The following is a 20,634-nucleotide window of genomic DNA, read 5'->3' on the forward strand; positions in this document are numbered from 1 at the left end:
GATTTTTTTAAAAAAATTATTAGAGAGAAAAAAAAAAACACTTTTAAATTGACTCCAAAATGAAAAAACTCTGAAAACATAAGAAAGACCACCTGTTGGCCGTTGCTAACCCCGTTTATCGCTACTTGGCGTTTGCAGATACAACCAACAACTAACACCTTTAGGTGGCGTTTTATTATTATTATTTTTTAAATTTCTTTTTTTAGGTTTTTTATTTATGGTTTAATTCTATTAACTTTTTTTGTAAAACCAACTCCCCCACAACTTGCTCTGTTATATTTCTTTAAAATTTGTGAGGGTTTAATTAAATTTTGGGTTGTGTTAGTAGTATTATTAATCTAAACGAATCTCAATTAAATTTTAATTATAATTATATCAGTTGAATTGTACCGTATTAAAAAAATAAAGTAAATAAATGATGAAGTAAAGAGGTGTTTCCATCAATTGTTAAAAAAAAAATGACGCATTTGAAATGGATGGTATTTTTACTTCAATAATTTAATCGATGGATACATACTAATTTTATTTTAAAAGTGTGAGAATAGTATTATTTGAGGAGGGTGATATTTTCATCATTCATAATATATATATATTTTTTTTCACTTTAACAATTTGCAAATCACCCCATCAATGAATGTGATTGTTCAGACTTCAGAGTAAAGAGAGGCAGGTGGATTTGCGATGACTTTACTTTGTATATTGAGGCATCACTTATTCAATACCTACCAAGTGTAATGTTTCACCATTAACAATCATTTATTCCAAGATAATTAAATTTTTATTTAGTATTAAGATATTATATCTTAAAAATTATAATTATTGTGAAAAAAAAATTATGATTATAAAATAAAAATAATAGTGACTTTAAAAAATTGATTTTGACAAAAATAATAAAATATAAATTTTTCATTACACAAATTATAAATTAAATCAATCCTGCTTCAAGCCCCGGCAATTAATATTTATTGAATATTTTAATAAAACTGCAGCCGAATTAATCAGTGGTCAGCTTTTTATTATATATTTGCTGTATATATCTGAAAGTTGTTAGTTAAGTGGTTGCTTGAGATGAGAGAAAGAGCGATTAATTGTTGAGATTTTGGTAACATTAATTAATTAATTCTCAACAACATTAATTGTTGATACAAAATAACCATTATTTGACGAACAACATTATCACATGAGTAACGCTAAAATATGACTGCAAGAGAGAATAGATTGCAGCAAACAACCAGAGCCTCCTTTAGCCTGCAGCTTTTTATGCCTTTTTATTTCTGCTCGCACCAGGTCTCGATCGTCTCTTCCGTCTTAGTTAATGCTGCCGAGTTAATGAAGGTTGAAACAAAGTTAGTGAAAAATATGCACTAGAAAAATGTTAGAAGAGACAGGAATGTACACTTACAAAACGTTGAACAGAAGTGATGAAAAAAAGGCACCAATTTTATTACTTTTTTTCTGTCAATGTTGTGTCAAATTTTTCTATCTATATATGAATATCATTGCTTGAATAGCAAAAAACACATGCATGTAAATGAATGCATGGAATGACTCACTTGGCACAATTAGTGGTTTTGGAGATGGGAATGCCAATTTGAACACCACACTTGGTAGGAAGTGAAGAGGCTGCATCTTCTTTGATGTTGGGGTAGCGAGCAGCGGCTGCCTTGACACAGTCGCACGCTGCACGTCTGTCAGCAGTGGTGGGAGTAATGGCCTTGAGATTCTTCAACCCGTCTCAGCAAGCAGCCGCTGGATTATTTCCCCCGCCCATCAAGTAAGGAATGCAAGACGCCAATGATGAGTCTACTTGCCCACAAGTGATAGCAGCCTCTCCTGGCTTCGCAACCAATAATTGAACCATGGCGAACACCACCACCAGCATTGAGATGACAGCGCCACCCTTCTGTCAAAGGCCGGTGGCCACAAAGCCAATTCAAGTTGGCTTTGACAAGCCGGCCAAAGAAAATGGTGATGCCGGCCAAAGAAAATGGTGCCATCCAAATGGAGAAAAAGAAGAAGTTGGCAACAACATTTGAAATATATACATATATATATTAATTTAATAGCCATTTTTTGGCTATAAAAGGAAGAGCTCCCTAATTCATTTTATTCCAATCTTGAGATCCAAGTTTTGTAGAGAGAATTGAGAGTTTAAGAGCTTGCATTTATAAGCTCTAATTTTAGTGATTTGAGAGTTTGGGTGTATTGAGGTTTTGGGTAGTGAGCTAAAATACTACAATACCTGTAACTTCTTTTCACTAGTAAAATATTTCCTTCTGTTTTCGCCCGTGGACGTAGGCTAAAAGCCGAACCACGTAATTTCTGGTATTCTCTTTTGTGCTTGTTCTTTATTTTCTTACAATTTTACTTTAGCTGCGTGTCTGCTTCACCCACCAATTATCTAACAGTGGTATCAGAGCTATTGGTTGTATTTTTTGGAGTCAGGTACTGTTCACGTATACGTTACTATTCACGTATACGGTACTATTCACGTGAAACGGTGGGAGCGATCCAAAAATTTTGCGGTGCAAAGCAGGGAATAGTGGTGTGAGTAAAACAACTGTGTGGTTTTGTACATGTCTAGGAAAGTTCTGTCACAAAGGCGATAAGAGCTTAAGGAGTCTGGGTTTTAAGTGGGACCATTGTGACCCCTCCAGTCTTTCCTGGGAACTTTCCTGGTGTGCATTCTCACACATACTCATAACTATTCAAGGTGGTATACCAGCTTGTGTGCAGTATTTATCAACAAAATGGCGGCAAAGTATGAAATTGAGAAATTTAACGGAAATAATTTTTCGTTGTGGAAAATGAAGATGAAAGCTGTATTGAGGAAAAATAATTGCTTGGCAGCAATTGGAGAAAGGCCCATGGAGATAACTGATGACAAGTGGAACGAGATAGATGGCAACGCCATTTCTGATCTACACTTGGCACTTGCAGACGGAGTATTATCCAGTGTGGCAGAGAAAAACACAGCGAAGGAAATATGGGATACTCTCACAAAATTGTACGAGGCCAAGTCACTACACAATAAAATCTTCTTGAAGAGGAAACTCTATACTCTTCGAATGGCGGAATCTACAATGGTGACCGACCACATCAACACATTGAAGACTCTATTTTCACAACTCACAACGTTGGGTCATAATATAGAGGAAAATGAACGTGCAGAGCTTCTACTTCAAAGTCTACCAGATTCGTATGATCAACTCATCATCAACCTGACGAACAACAATCCAGTGGAGGGTCTAGTTTTCGACGATGTTGCAGCCTCCGTATTAAATGAGGAGAGCAGGCGAAAAAACAAGGAAAACAGACAAGCAAGTTCGCAGCAAGCGGAGGCGCTATCGGTGACGAGAGGAAGATCAACAGAACGTGGCCCCAGTGGGAGTCAAAATCATGGTAGATCAAAATCCAGAAGTAAGAAGAATGTTAAATGCTACAACTGTGGCAAGAAAGGGCATGTCAAAAAGGAGTGTTGGAGTAACCAGAAGAAAAGAGAGGGCAAAGAACCTGAGTCATCAAATGCTCAGGGGTGTGTAGCAAGTACCTCAGATGATGGCGAAATTCTCTACAGTGAGGCAACAACTGTTTCAGAAGGCAGAAAACGACTTTCTGATGTCTGGCTTATAGACTCGGGAGCTACCTGGCACATGACCTCTAGGAGAGAATGGTTCCACACATATGAACCTATCTCAGGAGGATCTGTATATATGGGTAACGATCATGCCTTGGAGATCGCTGGTATTGGTACTATCAAAATAAAAATGTTTGATGGTACAATTCGCACAATTGGAGAGGTAAGACATGTCAATGGCCTGAAGAAAAATCTATTGTCTTTGGGACAAATGGATAGTCATGGGTACAAAACTCATGTGGAGAATGGAATAATGAAGATCATTAAATGCGCGCTTGTATTGATGAAGGCAGAAAAGATTGGTGCTAATTTATTCATGCTTAAAGGAGAAACACTACAGGAGGCTGATGCGTGTGTCGCGTCAAATGGAGAAGAATCAACGATGATGTGGCATCTCAAACTCGGCCACATGTCAGAACAAGGCTTGAAGATTCTCTCTGAGCGAAAATTGCTTCCGGGGCTCAAATCGGTAAGTTTACCATTTTGCGAGCATTGTGTTACAAGTAAGCAGCATAGATTAAAATTCAGTAAATCTATTGCTAGAAGTAAATGCATTATAGACTTGATTCATTCTGATGTTTGGGAATCACCGGATATATCCATGGGAGGTGCAAAGTACATGGTGACTTTCATTGATGACTATTCCAGAAGATGTTGGGTATATCCGATTAAGAAAAAGTCAGATGTATTTTCAGTATTTAAAGAATACAAAGCGCGGGTGGAACTTGAATCTGGTAAAAAGATCAAGTGCTTGAGGACAGATAATGGTGGAGAATATACAGACGGCGAGTTTCTTACTTTCTGTAAGCAAGAAGGTATTCAGAGACAGTTCACGGTGGCATACACTCCTCAACAAAATGGAGTGGCAGAACGGATGAACAGAACTCTTACAGAAAGAATAAGAGCTATGTTGAGGACTGCTGGTCTACCCAATTCATTCTGGGCAGAAGCAGCCAAAACTGCCTGTTATATAGTAAATCGGTCGCCATCTACAGCTATTGGGTTGAAGACAGCGATGGAGATGTGGACTGGAAAGCCAGCTGATTATTCCTACCTACATGCATTTGGATGTCCTGTGTACGTGATGTACAATGCCCAAGAAAGAACAAAGCTGGATGCAAAATCTAGAAGATGTATCTTCTTGGGGTATGCTGATGGAGTAAAGGGGTATCGTCTGTGGGACCCCATTGCCCACAAGATCGTCATCAGCAGAGATGTTATTTTTGTAGAAGATCAACTGCAAAGGAAAGATGGGGATGATAGCACTGTAAAAGAAAAGTCAGAGATTGTACCAGTATATGTGGAAAATAATCTAGAAGATTCAGATTCTTCTGAAGCAGCACTAGAGCACGAGGAACAAGAACCAGTCGAGTCTGAGGCTCCAGAAGTTCGTCGGTCAACTCGTGAGAGACGACCGCCGACGTGGCACTCGGAGTATGTCACAGAGATCAACGTTGCATACTGTCTTCTAACAGAGGATGGAGAGCCTTCAACTTTCCATGAAGCTTTAAACAGCTCAGATGTTGCTTTGTGGATGACAGCAATGCATGAAGAAATTGAAGCTCTACACAAGAACAAGACATGGGAACTTGTACCACTACCACACGGAAGAAAAGCCATTGGAAACAAATGGGTATACAAGATCAAACGTGATGGCAATGACCAAGTGGAGCGGTATCGTGCGCGATTGGTGGTGAAAGGATATGCTCAGAAAGAAGGTATTGACTTCAACGAGATATTTTCGCCGGTGGTTCGACTCACAACAGTCAGAATAGTTTTGGCAATGTGTGCCACATTTGACCTACATCTAGAGCAGTTAGATGTGAAAACTGCATTTCTTCATGGAGAACTTGAAGAAGAAATATATATGCTCCAACCAGAAGGTTTTGCAGAAACAGGAAAGGAGAACTTGGTTTGCAGGTTGAACAAATCTCTATACGGTCTCAAACAGGCGCCGAGGTGTTGGTATAAGAGATTTGATTCCTTCATCATGAGCCTTGGATACAACAGACTCAGTTCAGATCATTGTACATATTACAAGAGGTTTGAAGATAATGATTTCATCATTTTACTGTTGTATGTGGATGACATGTTGGTAGCAGGTCCCAACAAAGATCGAATCCAAGAATTGAAGGCACAGTTGGCTAGGGAGTTTGAAATGAAGGACTTGGGACCAGCAAACAAGATTCTAGGGATGCAAATTCACCGAGACAGAAATAACAGGAAGATTTGGCTCTCACAGAAGAATTATTTGAAGAAAATCTTGCGGCGCTTCAACATGCAAGATTGTAAGTCAATTTCTACCCCACTTCCTGTTAATTTCAAATTATCCTCAAGTATGTGTCCTAGCAATGAAGCGGAGAGGAAGGAGATGTCTCGAGTACCGTATGCATCAGCAGTGGGAAGTTTGATGTTCGCTATGATATGTACTAGACCGGACATTGCACAAGCAGTGGGAGTAGTCAGTCGATACATGGCGAATCCTGGTGGAGAGCATTGGATAGCTGTGAAAAGGATTCTGAGATACATCAGAGGAACCTCAGATGTTGCATTATGTTATGGAGGATCAGAGTTTACTGTCAGGGGTTATGTGGATTCAGATTTTGCAGGAGATCTTGATAAAAGAAAATCCACTACTGGTTATGTGTTTACACTTGCGGGAGCAGCTGTAAGCTGGGTTTCGAAACTGCAGACCGTTGTGGCTTTATCTACAACAGAAGCAGAATACATGGCAGCTACACAAGCTTGCAAGGAAGCTATTTGGATACAAAGGTTATTGGAGGAGCTCGGGCATAAACAACAGAAAATTCCTGTGTTTTGTGACAGTCAGAGTGCCCTGCACATTGCAAGGAATCCAGCCTTTCATTCCAGGACAAAGCACATAGGAGTTCAGTATCACTTCGTTCGTGAAGTAGTGGAAGATGGAAGTGTGGATTTGCAGAAAATCCATACCAAAGAGAACCTAGCAGATGTTTTGACCAAGCCGATAAATACTGATAAGTTTGTCTGGAGTAGATTCTCTTGTGGCCTAGCAGAAACGTAGGCAACATGATTATGGCGAAGCAGAAAGGATGATGTGGAGATTGATTGATTTTCAATCAAATCTCCAAGTGGGAGAAATGTCAAAGGCCGGTGGCCACAAAGCCAATTCAAGTTGGCTTTGACAAGCCGGCCAAAGAAAATGGTGATGCCGGCCAAAGAAAATGGTGCCATCCAAATGGAGAAAAAGAAGAAGTTGGCAACAACATTTGAAATATATACATATATATATTAATTTAATAGCCATTTTTTGGCTATAAAAGGAAGAGCTCCCTAATTCATTTTATTCCAATCTTGAGATCCAAGTTTTGTAGAGAGAATTGAGAGTTTAAGAGCTTGCATTTATAAGCTCTAATTTTAGTGATTTGAGAGTTTGGGTGTATTGAGGTTTTGGGTAGTGAGCTAAAATACTACAATACCTGTAACTTCTTTTCACTAGTAAAATATTTCCTTCTGTTTTCGCCCGTGGACGTAGGCTAAAAGCCGAACCACGTAATTTCTGGTATTCTCTTTTGTGCTTGTTCTTTATTTTCTTACAATTTTACTTTAGCTGCGTGTCTGCTTCACCCACCAATTATCTAACACCTTCTTCATTTTCGCTGCTGCTTGTGATTTTATGTGATTGATTTCCGAGTGTGTGTTCAAGTAGATGGATTGAATGGCAAGCTGAAAGCGGTAGGTATTTATAGAGTAGCGGGGCTAAATAAAGTTGGGAGTTGTGTGTCATGGCATAACTGAAGCAGTTACATTATTTTGGCTAGTTCTTTCAAAAGGATAATGAGGAAAGGCACCTGTGCTGGGCGATAACTATAAGCATAACCAACTCTATCTCTTGTGTCCTTTCTTGAGTAATCCTTGACAAATTTTCTTGAATACATTGCACATCACTATAAAAATTTTAATGCAACGCTCGTTCGATAATGATCTGTCAAATGGCGGATGGCAGGTTTAATGGGTCTTATAACCAGACCTATAATCTTTTTATTTAAAATTTTTTAGGTCTCATTAATATTGGGTTAATAGTTTGCACACCCATCAAATTTGGCAATCAATATTATGCATAGGGCTCGTACATACATTTAAATGGGTTTAGTGTAACTGGGTGCTTTAGAATTTCTCACTCTTTTTGCCCATATATATGCAATACCAATACTCTATCTATTATGGCTGATTTGGCGGCATCATCATCATCATCATCATCATCATAATAAATAAATCTCCATAAATATGTAACTAAAAACCCAGTCTCGTGATATTATTTGGTTTAAAATAATAATAATAATAATTGGGCAGCTAGCTTTCAGACGACCAAATAATAAATCTGAACAATGAAATGTTACAATCTGTTGACATTAGTAAATTACAACTGAATCTATTATATATATATCGCCGGCTCTTTGCAGTGCGAAAATAATGATAATAATAAAAAAAACCAAAGCGCTTCAAAAATTGTCGTTGAAGACCCCTCATTTGCTCTTATATATTGGACTCTTCCAGTTCCAGCATTAGCATAATAATTAACAAAATTCTAATACTTAAAAAATAAAATAAAAAAGATCCAAAGATGTAAATAAAAAACTGAGTGTTCTAATTTGTTTCTTCTATTATCCATTTTGAGCTTTGCAACCCAAGCCTCCAAGTGGAAGAGTGCTTTACGTCTTCTTGTGTCAAGTTGTTAATTGCCGGTTACGACTTAGGATAGGGAGAGACTAATTAAAAATCAAATTAAGAACTTCAAGTTTAATGCGACACATTCTAGAAACTGATCAAGAAATCTCAATACTAATACGTTATTTATTAAAGAGTCCCGTGGCCAAGTTTCATTACCACGAACGGAGTTATTAATATTGCTAGCCAAATGTGTCTGAGTTTTCGGATCTAAATGTGTCTGCTAGCAAATGACCCATATGTGTTATGAACTGTGCAACTATCCACTTCAACCATCCGGATGTTCAAGAAGCATTGGACGCAAATGTAACCAAAATATCTTATCCATTGCTCCTTCGCAAGTAATTACTTTAGTCAATGTTTAAGCCTTAATTTGACATGCATAAAAATTATAATTAATATTCACAAAAGTTTCATTTATTTATATATATGTTGCTATAAATATTTGATTTAAGAATTGTGAGATGCAGTTAAAATGTTGGTCTGCGACTGAATTGTGACTTTCTGGTTCTAATTTTAACATTTGTATTACGCAAGTGATCAGTACGTACAATCTAGTCTTACATCAATATTCCTAAGATGTACATCCGCATTAGAGAAGGTTCATATGTTTTGAAAATTCTTTATCTATTTTCTCTTGAACGTATCTTCTTCAGTCGTGAGGTGGGCAATGCTTGGAAGGACGACTCAACAGTTTCAATTGTTCCACTCATCAAGAAACTTGTAGAAGAGGGAATTCGTATATGGATTTTCAGGTATGACTATATACGAAAAGATCAGAGTTAACCAGTTCATATTTATTATGCTTTAAAACTAATTAAAAGATTCTATTTATTTTCGTTGTTATATATATTTTAGTAGAGATATGGATGGAAGAGTTCCAGGAACATCAACAAGATGCATATTGAAAAAGCTTGGATTAGACAAACGTACGTAGAGAGATACAATAATAATAATTTAGTGAACGACGTTACTTACGTTATAGTGATCGATACTGTCATATATTATTGTCTTATTAATTAATCTGGACTGATCTTCAATTCCATTTTGCATTTTTTTCTTAGTCGATACAGATTGGAGGCTGAAGTGTAATTCATGAAGGCGTGACTTTTATAACGGTGAGGGGGGCAGGACACGCATGCCGTTCCTGCCTTTGCTCTAAAGCGTTATCTTCAACTCATGCATCGGACACTTTCTGGCCAATAAGAAATTGCCATCTGCTGTTTTTTAGGAACAGTTATGTTATGCAGGAATCTTAATTAAATTATAACCTTGAAGATTTTAATTTGTACCAACTTTTGGATTTCGAGTTTTGCCCCGTCGTGAGTATGTTTGTACTTAGATTGAAATATGAACCGAATCGACAACTCAACGAGAAGGGGACTAAATTTCAACAAATTTGGAACTAATTATATCGTATCAGTTTTAACTAATTATCCAAGGGGACTAAACATCTACCATTCTACCTTATGAAAATTTTTGAAGATCTTTTGGATTGAAATCCCCTTCTTGTCCCTTACTGACTCATCCGCGATAACCAATATTGCATAAGATGGAGTTGTAGTGTATCTTACCAATCTAAATTGTTCAGGAAAACAACGTTCATTACTCGTTGGTTTTCAAGAAAAACTGAGGCCCTTATCTACACATGCACGAACAATTGAACGTGCGAGACAAAAATGAAAAATAATACAAATGCTGTTAAGGTGGGTATTCATTTTCCATATTTGCAATAGTCTTGATTCTTGGTATACTTTCATACCATAATAAGTCTATTCTTACCATTATTATATGTAATAATGGTCTTGATTCCTACCTTACTTGCATGATTGGATTATCCTAATTCTTAATCATAATCATTTCGCCTACCATAATGCTCATGAATCTTGTTGTAAGTGCACGTCCTTATATTATTAATCTTTGCCATTTTTGTATGATATGTCCTCACCAATTGTTTCATGTCAAACATCTTTTTAAAATCTTCCAAAACGGGAGAAATTATAGAATACATCTTGTGTATTACAATCAATTAATGCATTCTAGAATATATCTTGTGTATTACAACCAATTAATGCATGCATGACAGTTGTAATTGAATTTAATATAACTAGTACTTGCATGATGTGTTTTCAAAATAAATGCACACATGTCATAATATCATTTGTTTGTTGTATGACTGACGTGGTGTCTCCGATGTATTCTATAATTTCTCCCAAAACGGACATTATGAGAAACTATTTGGTATTCCCAATGTATACCCTCTCATTCGTCAGATTATAGCCGTGTGTATATCTTAATCAATTATCAAAAAAGCATATAAAAACATGCGCGTGGCAAGCAACCAATACCACCGATACTAACTGACGTTTGATTTCAACGGTAAATGGATTACTTTTCAAGAAAGAAATCACAAAATCATAACAAGAAGGAATTATGACGGCAATGGAGTAGATCTTCTCGGTTCAACAGTTTCAATCCAAAGCAATTGACCAAGACTGCCCCTTTCTCCCATGTATATAGGATCTACAGAAATAAAAGATTCCAACTTTCTTTTTCGGTTTCCCCTTCATTTTCCATTAAAGCAAGAAATATCCCTAATCATTCTCTCTGGCAAACTTCCAAAAATAGAGCAAATAGCAAGTTGAATCCAATATTTAATCTTTTTTTTCCCCTTTCAAATAAGGACACTACCAGCAATGTCACACATGATTCTTATCTGTACTTTGATTCTATGATCACCATATGTACAAATTAGCTAGCCGCATACATACATAGCCGGCCCTTAAGTGTATATAAATATAGAGTCAAAACTGAAGAACTATTGGTTAATTATTTTATCAATGGCATTTTCCTTGAATAATATTCATCATTATCCTCCTCCTTCTCTCCTTCTTCTTCTTTTAGTTTTTCTAGCTTTGAGCGTAGGTGAAGTGAGACCGAGTGTTGCCGGTAGAGCTGCCGGCGGTCACAAGTTGAGTAGGGACGTATCGGCTCAACAAGAAGCCGACCGAGTTATTAAACTTCCCGGCCAGCCTGAGGTTAAGTTCAAGCAATATGCTGGTTATGTAACTGTGAATGAATCTCACGGAAGGGCACTGTTCTATTGGTTCTTCGAGGCGTCGAGCAAGCCTGAAGAGAAACCTCTCCTCTTATGGCTCAATGGAGGTAAATTAATTAATTTGTTAAATATATAATCTCAATTAATGATATTATTCTCTTGATAAGTTAATAATTTTTGAGGTAATGGTTTTTTTTTTAAAGTTCATTTTGCCTTGTACCACTCACTTTAGTTTTCTTGGATAAGCCATACACAAACCGTCACATTCCCATTATTCCACATCTTATATATTGTACTTTTTGGCTCTGTGCGTCCATACTCTTTGCTTATGGTCCCAAGTTGGCTGCTAGTATTTTCTCTCATAACCCTTTGTCATACCACTTACGCATGCACAGAAATTTGGAATGTGACATGCAACTTGGAATTGGAGTCCAGTGATGAAAATCGAATTACTTCCTACTAAAAAAAAATAAAATTAACTGGTACTAAATCAGTTGTGGTACTTAATATTAATTAACAAAGAGTTAACTGGAGCTTTTTGTTAAAAAAATTTTAGACAAACATTTGTTCTCTAATTAAAGTCTAAATTTAGGCTCATGATCTCGACTCATCAATCCATTCCTTCCCCATGTGATAGATTGATGGAAAATTATTGTTAATTAATTAATTTAAAATTAAAAAACAAAACAAAACAACCAGCTGTATATTGGCACGTAATATCTTAATTGACTTTGTACCTAATGAAGTTGAATCTGTAATCACGGATAACATTAGACTCAATTAGTGTGATTTGAATGTTGAATGACTTTATAATAAAACGAGATTGCTTCATTATATATAATTAATAATTATTATTTTTAAGCCAATTTTATCTATACAAATGTACATAATCTTTTCGCTGGCTCTTAGCTAATTTATATATATTGTATACATACAGTCGAGTCATTCCCTGAAGATCAACCGAACTGACTTTGTTGATTTAGCAAATTAATTTATTAGGTCGGGTAGTCTTTCAAGAAAAAGAACTTATAAAATTATACACGCATGCATGTAAATTTATATATATGGAGAGAGAGAGAGAGAGAGAGCAAAAGTTGCATTAATTGTTGTGTGATGCGAGTGACTCATATTGTTTAATTAATAAATCAAACTCTATTGGTACGAGATTGCTCTACCTTAATTAAGGTTCTCGGTTTAAGGCTTAGAAATGCAGTTACGTTAAATACTTTTTGAGAAAGCTTTACTGCCCTAATGGTTCTATCCGCCTCGAATCTGGATTAGTCGGGACCCAATATGATCTTCGGATATTAGATGGTTTAACACCAAAAAAAAAAAAAAAATCAAACTCTACTATATACATCCTCAATTTTAATTTTTATAAGTATAATTGCAGGCCCTGGATGCTCGTCGGTCGGGTATGGAGAAGCAGAGGAGCTAGGGCCTTTCTTAACTCGGAAAGGCAAACCGGAGCTAAAGCTCAATCCTCACAGATGGAACAAAGGTGACAATTAACAACTTAATTAATTATTAAATTAAAGAAACATTAACAATATTATAACTATGGAATCTTTATATATTAAAAGACTGTTTACGTGTTGATCTTAATTGATTTGTGCTGATCAGCGGCCAATTTACTGTTTGTGGAATCACCTGTTGGAGTTGGATTTTCGTACACCAATACAAGTAGTGACATCGAAAAACTTGGGGACACAATTACTGGTAATTTACCTAAATTCCACTAATTAAATCAATATTAATTCTCTTATTTATTTTTTACTTTATTATTATTATTATTATTATTTTTCATGATTTAGCTAAGGATTCATACGCATTTCTTATCAACTGGCTTAAGAGATTCCCACAGTTCAAGTCACATGAGTTCTACATCACAGGAGAAAGCTATGCAGGTATCCGAAACTCGGATCCTTTTTCTACTTTCATGCTGCTATTTATGAGAAAAGTTTTATATATCTACACTCAATTCAACAAAATCACAAAGCGGATTTACATATTTTTCAGGACACTATGTTCCACAACTTGCCGAGGTCATTTTCGATAGTAACAAGATTGCTTCCCAAGAAAACCACATAAATTTGAAAGGTTTTGCGGTAAAGTCTTTTGCTCAAATTTTTGGCTTTGTTTTTTTATTGCTATGAATCAAAAGTATAGTCGTTTAAAAGTGTTTGATAAACACTTTCAACTTAGCTACAAAATTGAGAGCACCCCAATACTAAACCGAGCCTTAGAATAATTTCTTGTTTTTTATTAAAAAAAAAGGGCTGATATTATTTCTTCCGGATATAATCAAATGCAGGTGGGGAATGCGTTGTTGGATGATGAAACAGATCAAACGGGCATGATAGACTATGCATGGGATCATGCAGTGATTTCTGATCGTTTGTATCATGATATTAAGAGAGAGTGCAATTTCAGCATTGCACACGTTGATAAAGTTTCCGAGAATTGCAGCCTAGCCCTTGATGGTTACTTTGCCGTTTACAAAATCATTGACATGTACAGCCTGTACACTCCCGACTGTGTCAACAGTAATTTCACCATCAAACGAACCAGAAGCCTTCCAATCATCCGCGGAATCGCCCCCAAATTATTTTCTAAATTTGTACGTTCAGTTCTATTAATTAAGGTTTCATATATACATGCATGAAACTGAGAGTTTCCTATGCATTTTCATGGATTTTTTTTTTTTTTTTTTTTTTTGAATTAGGATGGATGGCGTAGGAAACCAGCTGGTTATGACCCTTGTGCATCAGATTACACTGAGGTGTACTTGAACAGGCCTGATGTTCAAAAAGCCTTGCATGCAAATGTTACCAACATTCCTTACCCATGGACTCATTGCAGGTACATGCTCTAAAATTTGTGACCTGAAACGTTAAACTCGAAACTTGATATGTAAGAATGATGTTGTAGTCTTTTTTATTTACAGTGATAAGATCTCGTTCTGGAGTGATGCGCCACCATCCATTCTACCAATAATAAAAAAGCTGATAAGAGGAGGCCTCCGCGTTTGGGTTTACAGGTAATTAAGACAAACTTGAAATTTTATAGAAATTATTATTATTATTTTGTTTGAAATTTTAATAAATTATTTTGTTCGTTAATACATTGACAGTGGAGATACTGATGGAAGAATCCCAGTGACTGCAACTAGATACACATTGAGGAAGCTTGGATTAAAGACGGTTGAAGAATGGAAACCTTGGTATGCCGAGAAACAGGTAATCAATTTTTATTTATAATTTTATATATGCATGTTGTTTAAATATCATTTTTTTAAATAATATTTCTCATCAATAGAAAAAATATTTCGATTTGGAAATTTATAGGTCGGAGGGTGGACAATTGAGTATGATGGACTCATGTTTGTGACTGTTAGAGGAGCTGGTCACCAAGTCCCAACTTTTGCACCAAAGCAATCTCTTCAGCTGCTTCGACACTTTTTGGCCAATAAGAAATTGCCATCTAAACCATTTTAGTACATACAATTTTCTTTTTTCAATTATTGATTTTTAGACAAGTCTAAATTTAATGTCCTTAATAAGTAATTGGGATAGAAAATTTCATTTTAATTTAATGAAAATGTGTTTCAGAACAGAGTAGCTGGGCAAAGCACAGAAAAGAAAATGACATTTCGTTACATGAAATTGGTGTACTTTGAGCTTGTGAGCCAAGTAATCCAAGCAATTACACGCAAGCCACACAGAGAAAGTGTGAAATAAAGTTCAATTTTCATAATATTAATCAAAAGAATAAAGCAATTATCTAAGCCTCTCACATAACCAAGCAGAACATTCTCATCTAGCTTACAATTGCAATCAATCAAAATATTGCTCTCAATGTCACAGAAAAATAGCAGCTCAGGAGGAAAATGGGACCTCTTGTAAGCAGCAGCCTCTTTGTTAAACATGAAGGGTTGAGTTTCTCCTTCTAATTAGTGCTGGTGTGAAGCTACTTATTGATCGAAAAATCCAGGGCCGGTCTGCGAAAGTAGTTCCTTGCCGGCGTCTTTTCCCATTTTAATCATGTCCTGAAGAGTATAGGAGCCTTTTCTGGATGTTTCAAGAACTGAAGAGAGAGACAGAGAGAAAACAAAGCTTTGATACAACATTCTTAATACAAGGTATATGATTGAGAAAACAATTTCTTTTGAGCATAGAAAATCATACCACGAGTTCCATCTGGTGATGCCACCAATCCTCTAAATACACAGTCACCGTTCTCGTCTTTGCAAGCGTATCCTGCAATAGGAGTACGGCAAGATCCATCCAAGGTCTCAAGGAAGGCTCTCTCACATGCAACAGCAAGTCTTGTTTCCTCATGATTCAATGATCCTAAGTAATTAGCCTGTAGTGTGCAGTCAAAAAGAAAAGAAAAAAAAAAGGCAAAAATTAAAAGACAGATTTGATTTGCAGAACAACCACAGGTAAATGACATTCTAAAATACTGAAAATCTCAATAATATATATTATTTTTGCTAAAGAAAAAAGTTATTTTATCAATGAGAAGAAAATTACAAGCAGACCAGTAGTCTACTAACTAAAGTGAATATCATCGGAAAACTTCCCAATTTTGCATCACAAAAAGTAATGAAATATCCTTGAATTTGCATGAACCGAATGCCCAAACTAGGGCAAGAAAGAAAAAGCTCAATCCTATTAAAGTCAGCATCTTCCAGACCGCTTCCTCAAAAGTTCTCTCTTTTCCTTTCCAACCAAATAACCAAAGAAAATGTAAGCACGCCACAATCCCACAATGCCAACGGCTCACTACCTACTCTAAATGCATAAATTTTCTCCATAAGCAAAGAATCACAAGTGTTTGGCATCACCCAAAATAAATGAGCAGCCTGGAGCAAATTGTGACACCACTTTAAACCTATAGGACAGGGAAGGAAAAACAATCAAATTTCTCAATCCCTCTTTAAGATTAATTTGGTCTTTAGGGAAAAAGAATTAGGTTCTTTATTTAAGTTAACTGTAATCTTACATGTATGAAAAGTTTATTATCGATTGAGCATAATTCAAATGAACAAAAATGCATTAGGGATATTAAGATATATTAAGATATAAAAAACCACAAAGGCGAAGGACAAGGAGATCTAACTATTACTGAATACCAATAACCAAGGTGATAAGCATCCAAGCCAAAACCCAGAACTTGATTTTGCTAAGCCATACTCAAATCAAAGATCTACATACTCCCACTCTGTTGTATCTAAACCAAGGCACAAGGTCCAACAAACGCCAAAATACCCAAGACAGGCATTACAAAAGCCATATTTTATTCTTAACCCGTTCCAAATTCAACTCCAACATCTAGCAACCATCGAAACCAATAATAGAAACCCTAAAACCCTGAACAGAAGTTAAAATGTTACTCACACAAGGGAAATATGATAGCCCAACCATTTTCCTTTAAAGTCCCAAGGACCTTCTTTCAAACGTGTTCTATCCATCAATCATTTAAACTATCTCAGAATCAAAAGACTTACTATTCCTTAGCATAAATCAATATGAACAATTGATGATCAAAGTATCTAGGTCAAATTGAACATCAGTGGCCTGCCATCAAACATGCAGCAATAATGCGTCTTAGCTCCACTAAATTTAAGAATCCAAAATGCAGTTTGTAGCATAACTTCCCACTACAATTGAAAGTATTCAATATGGAAGCTTGGGAATGAGTGGTAAAAGGTACCATTTTTTCGTCATTGCTTCTGCAAGCAATTCCAATAGCCCCTTGAGCAACAGCTGGAAGCATGTCATCAACTGAAAGAATGTTAGTCACATTTTCTGTCATGCTTAAGCGTTTAAGTCCAGCTAGTGCTAACAATGTCGCTTGGACCACCCTCTCATTAAGTTTTCTCAACCTTGTCTGGACGTTACCTCTGAAATTTTCCATCACCTGCAAAATTAACGTAAGTAAAAGCATAAATAAAAGGCAATTGCTACATATTACTGATCCAAATATATGCTGAAAGTGTAGGAAAATACTGAACAGTAATAGCGATAGTGTCAAAAGGGAAGGCGATGTAAGGGGCACCAAATTACTACGAAAGAATAGAGGTGCACTGCAAGAAATCTTGCTACTAGAAAATGTGAAAGAAAAGCTCAAAGCCAGTTGGACATAGGTCTATAAAAACAAAAGGGTAAAAACAATTCTAGTGGTAGTGAGTGAAATTGGCATAAAACAATGAATATCATCTAGTATTATCAAACGATATTGATTTTGAACATATTGCAATCTTATTACTAAATATCAGCCAAGAAAAATTAAAAAGAAGAAAATAAAAGGATTGTCAAAATATGACACTGAATACTAACTTTCAATGATGGATATCTATGGAGTATTTGAGACTTTCTTCTAAGTGAAGCAGTACCAACAATGCTTCCTGCTGGTAGTTCTGCTAAAGAGGCTGCACTCAACGAAATAAATGCATCTCGGACATCCTCCCGCTGAAGGTTGCAAGGTAGAATGGTCTTCTCTGGTAAATATGTTGGAACATCTTTCATCGAGTGCACGGCGATGTCAATTTGACTATTTATCAGCGCCTCGTCTATTTCTTTGGTGAACAAGCCCTTCCCACCAATGTCTGCAAGTGGTTGACTTAGTATCTTATCACCAGTTGTCTTTATTATTACAATTTGAATCGCCCCCTCTTGAGCTAGCTCTGGATGCAAAGCCATGAGTTTGTTTCGCGTCTCATGAGCCTGAGCAAGTGCCAGAGGGCTGTCCTACATATATGAAAATATAAATAACCAGAAAAGAGAAGAAATAATGAAATGGCACAGCAACATGAATTTAAAAGGGAACAAAAAATATGCAACTCACTAGTACTAAAACTTTAAGAAATGCATTTCCTTTTCGACACCCTCTTTATGGGAACAAACTATAGCACCTTTAACCAAAGCCTACTAAATTTAAAGAATAACATCAATCAATGATCCTATCAACAGAAACAGAGGGTATAATTTGTGATAAATTGTACTTAACACATGATATTTGCAGTTAAATCTAGAAGCAGAACTTCCATACACAGAATTACAAGAAACTATTAAACATCAATAGAATCGATGATTCAAATGATTGAGTCAAATCCAAAGATACATTACATAGGAAACCCATAATAGCAAACAAACTAAGCGAGAAAAAAAAAATGAAGAGAGAAAGAAAAGGTACCTTCCTCTGGTGCCAATTCTGATGATTGCAACCTTGGTTTCAACAGCAGCAGAGGCTCTTACAAGCCCAAAACTGCGTTTCTTCAAACTCTTTGGAAAAGACGGAGTCTTGAGGCGTGGCGAAGAGAACCCAACAAGGGAGACCGACCCTGGATAGCAATGGCGCTCCATGGGGCCACCCCGGCTTGTACAAAGAGAAGAAGCTGCTAAACTCAAACTCTCCATTGACACACAACAACAATGATGACTGCCCAGTATCAGAAACAGAGACGGGGACAGACAGTGTGCTAATTATTTATGAAAGAAGAAAAGAAGAAAGCGAGTTAGAAGTGGAGATTGGTAATGTTTTCGCTTCAAGGGATGGCCTGCGAAACCTCGGCTGGATAGGATAATAGATTACACTTGATACAATAACATCTGGATCCTTCTTTTTTACAGAAATAACAAAAAGGCAAACGGTTAGCTCTTTATCCTATGCAGGTCCTTTAAGAATCTAGAATTCAAGATAAAGGAAATGGTAGTATAATTTTTCCGATGAAAGGAGGGTGTACTCTTTTAGTTTTTTTTTTCAAAATTAATTTATTTTTTGGGTTAAGCTCAAAAAAAAAAATAATCTCCTCATTTTATAAATAAAGAATGAAGATTTTTTTTAATAAAATATATGTAATTAAACAATATTAAAATTTATCGATTATTTATTCATTTGATTTATTTTTTAGGCCGAAATAAAAAATAACAATCTTCATTTAAATAGTATATTTTCATCCTTACATGCTATTGTACATTTTTAAAAACATAATATCGGTTAAAGTTTCGTTTTGCCTCTCCATTCTGAATGGCTTATTCCCATTAACATTGATTAAAGGCACAACGACAATGACCCGCATGAAAATAAAATAAAAATTAAGTCCTTGACTATGATTATTTCAAAAGTTAGGGACCAAATATTACTACCCCGATTGCATTATTATTATTATAAGATTTTTTATCCTGTGCGGTTTGTTGCGAATTTTATATGTATTCTTGCATTTACCACAGCCGTCGACATTAGACGAACGGTCCTGATGCTTTTGAGAGGGATCATGTCATTCGGCCATTTTCAACTCTTCCCAGTACGCTGTCGTTAAAGAAAAGTTGTTTGTTCTTCCACCTTTATTTCACTTGGCTTGGCTGCCCATGTTTTGGAAGGGATTAGATTAATTTTTGTCCCACATTTATTTATTTATTTATTCAAGAATTTCTGCACGATCAGGACCTTATTTTATTTATCAATACATTTTATTGTACTACAATTTTGGGATATTAAAAGTGCTGACAGCTTGATTTGCTATTATTATAATCATGAACTCATCGTCACCATCATTGCAACTTGTATCGTCTGATTTAAGCAACTGCACAGTCATCATCATCAGTTCACCACTGTAAAAGTGTTGAAAGCAATAAGGGTAAGAAAAGACCATGAAGGCCTCAGTTCAGAACAGGTCACCATTCTTATTGATCACCAGGCAATTAATTTCCGGTTAATATCATACAAGCAAACCTTTGATTTATCCAAATATAGGAGGTCTTATGGTCGTTAGCGTGACAGCCAAGCCATGTTACAGGTGTCATTTAGATTTGGTATATATGTATGGTGATGTGATTTTGCCTTTCAGGATGTTGTGCAATTCAAGCTCAGATTCAACAAGGAAGTAAGCACAGAATGGGTTCGACTGGGCAGATATCTGCAGGTCAACTTGTGTATAACATTTGGTTATAATACCACCCCAGATTCACTTTGCTCAAATAGCTGTAATTCATATTGGAATGCACATTTGGTGAACATAATTGTATAGATTGCTTCAACAAGGCAATTAAAAACTGATTTTACTCCACTTCTGAAGAATATTGACCATTGATGCAGAACATTGGCTCCCCTCCCTGATGTACTTTTATATCTAGGGGCACAGTTACAAAACTGTTTCTAATTCAGCCACAATTTGTCATTGTCAAGCTAAAACTTTCTGGACACTTGTTCAGATTTATTGATGCTA

General features: G+C 36.1%; 3 protein-coding genes and 1 long non-coding RNA gene across 4 annotated transcripts; 2 read left to right on the top strand and 2 right to left on the bottom strand.

Annotated features, from left to right (window-relative positions):
• Positions 1-1,286: 1,286 nt before the first annotated feature.
• LOC107177717 (uncharacterized) lies at positions 1,287-2,401 on the bottom strand. Its single transcript, XR_003066359.2, has 2 exons — positions 1,554-2,401; positions 1,287-1,318 (listed from the first exon to the last, which is right to left on the bottom strand). It is a non-coding gene; the product is annotated as an uncharacterized LOC107177717 (long non-coding RNA).
• Positions 2,402-8,902: 6,501 nt separating this feature from the next.
• Positions 8,903-9,616, top strand: LOC112498959 (serine carboxypeptidase-like 35). The gene is made up of 3 exons (XM_052439175.1): positions 8,903-9,099; positions 9,203-9,273; positions 9,409-9,616. The coding sequence occupies exons 1-3, from the start codon at positions 8,924-8,926 to the stop codon at positions 9,441-9,443; spliced, it is 282 nt and encodes a 93-aa protein (XP_052295135.1). The 5' UTR covers positions 8,903-8,923; the 3' UTR covers positions 9,444-9,616.
• Positions 9,617-10,916: 1,300 nt separating this feature from the next.
• On the top strand, positions 10,917-15,014 carry LOC102630967 (serine carboxypeptidase-like 34). The gene is made up of 10 exons (XM_006484468.4): positions 10,917-11,509; positions 12,796-12,903; positions 13,026-13,121; positions 13,217-13,309; positions 13,422-13,510; positions 13,717-14,022; positions 14,128-14,264; positions 14,350-14,442; positions 14,536-14,641; positions 14,750-15,014. The coding sequence occupies exons 1-10, from the start codon at positions 11,185-11,187 to the stop codon at positions 14,897-14,899; spliced, it is 1,503 nt and encodes a 500-aa protein (XP_006484531.1). The 5' UTR covers positions 10,917-11,184; the 3' UTR covers positions 14,900-15,014.
• A 125-nt stretch (positions 15,015-15,139) lies between these two features.
• Positions 15,140-18,972, bottom strand: LOC102630676 (porphobilinogen deaminase, chloroplastic). The gene is made up of 5 exons (XM_006484467.4): positions 18,603-18,972; positions 17,747-18,152; positions 17,121-17,327; positions 15,590-15,767; positions 15,140-15,488 (listed from the first exon to the last, which is right to left on the bottom strand). The coding sequence occupies exons 1-5, from the start codon at positions 18,824-18,826 to the stop codon at positions 15,376-15,378; spliced, it is 1,128 nt and encodes a 375-aa protein (XP_006484530.1). The 5' UTR covers positions 18,827-18,972; the 3' UTR covers positions 15,140-15,375.
• Positions 18,973-20,634: the final 1,662 nt, after the last annotated feature.

This window comes from Citrus sinensis, chromosome 4 (genome assembly GCF_022201045.2).
Source record: "Citrus sinensis cultivar Valencia sweet orange chromosome 4, DVS_A1.0, whole genome shotgun sequence".
NCBI lineage: Eukaryota > Viridiplantae > Streptophyta > Magnoliopsida > Sapindales > Rutaceae > Citrus > Citrus sinensis.

What these genes read in the sequence shown, in the direction of transcription:
- LOC112498959 (XM_052439175.1), top strand. Translation starts at nt 8,924, where the DNA reads ATGTACATCCGCATTAGAGAAGGTTCATATGTTTTGAAAATTCTTTAT. An exon ending in ATTCGTATATGGATTTTCAG is followed by an intron (nt 9,100 to 9,202) that starts GTATGACTATAT and finishes TATATATTTTAG; the next exon opens with TAGAGATATGGATGGAAGAG. An exon ending in AAAGCTTGGATTAGACAAAC is followed by an intron (nt 9,274 to 9,408) that starts GTACGTAGAGAG and finishes TTTTTTTCTTAG; the next exon opens with TCGATACAGATTGGAGGCTG.
- LOC102630967 (XM_006484468.4), top strand. Translation starts at nt 11,185, where the DNA reads ATGGCATTTTCCTTGAATAATATTCATCATTATCCTCCTCCTTCTCTC. An exon ending in CCTCTTATGGCTCAATGGAG is followed by an intron (nt 11,510 to 12,795) that starts GTAAATTAATTA and finishes GTATAATTGCAG; the next exon opens with GCCCTGGATGCTCGTCGGTC. An exon ending in TCCTCACAGATGGAACAAAG is followed by an intron (nt 12,904 to 13,025) that starts GTGACAATTAAC and finishes TGTGCTGATCAG; the next exon opens with CGGCCAATTTACTGTTTGTG.
- LOC102630676 (XM_006484467.4), bottom strand. Translation starts at nt 18,826, where the DNA reads ATGGAGAGTTTGAGTTTAGCAGCTTCTTCTCTTTGTACAAGCCGGGGT. An exon ending in AGAATTGGCACCAGAGGAAG is followed by an intron (nt 18,153 to 18,602) that starts GTACCTTTTCTT and finishes TATGTAGGACAG; the next exon opens with CCCTCTGGCACTTGCTCAGG. An exon ending in ATCACCAGATGGAACTCGTG is followed by an intron (nt 15,489 to 15,589) that starts GTATGATTTTCT and finishes CTCTCTCTTCAG; the next exon opens with TTCTTGAAACATCCAGAAAA.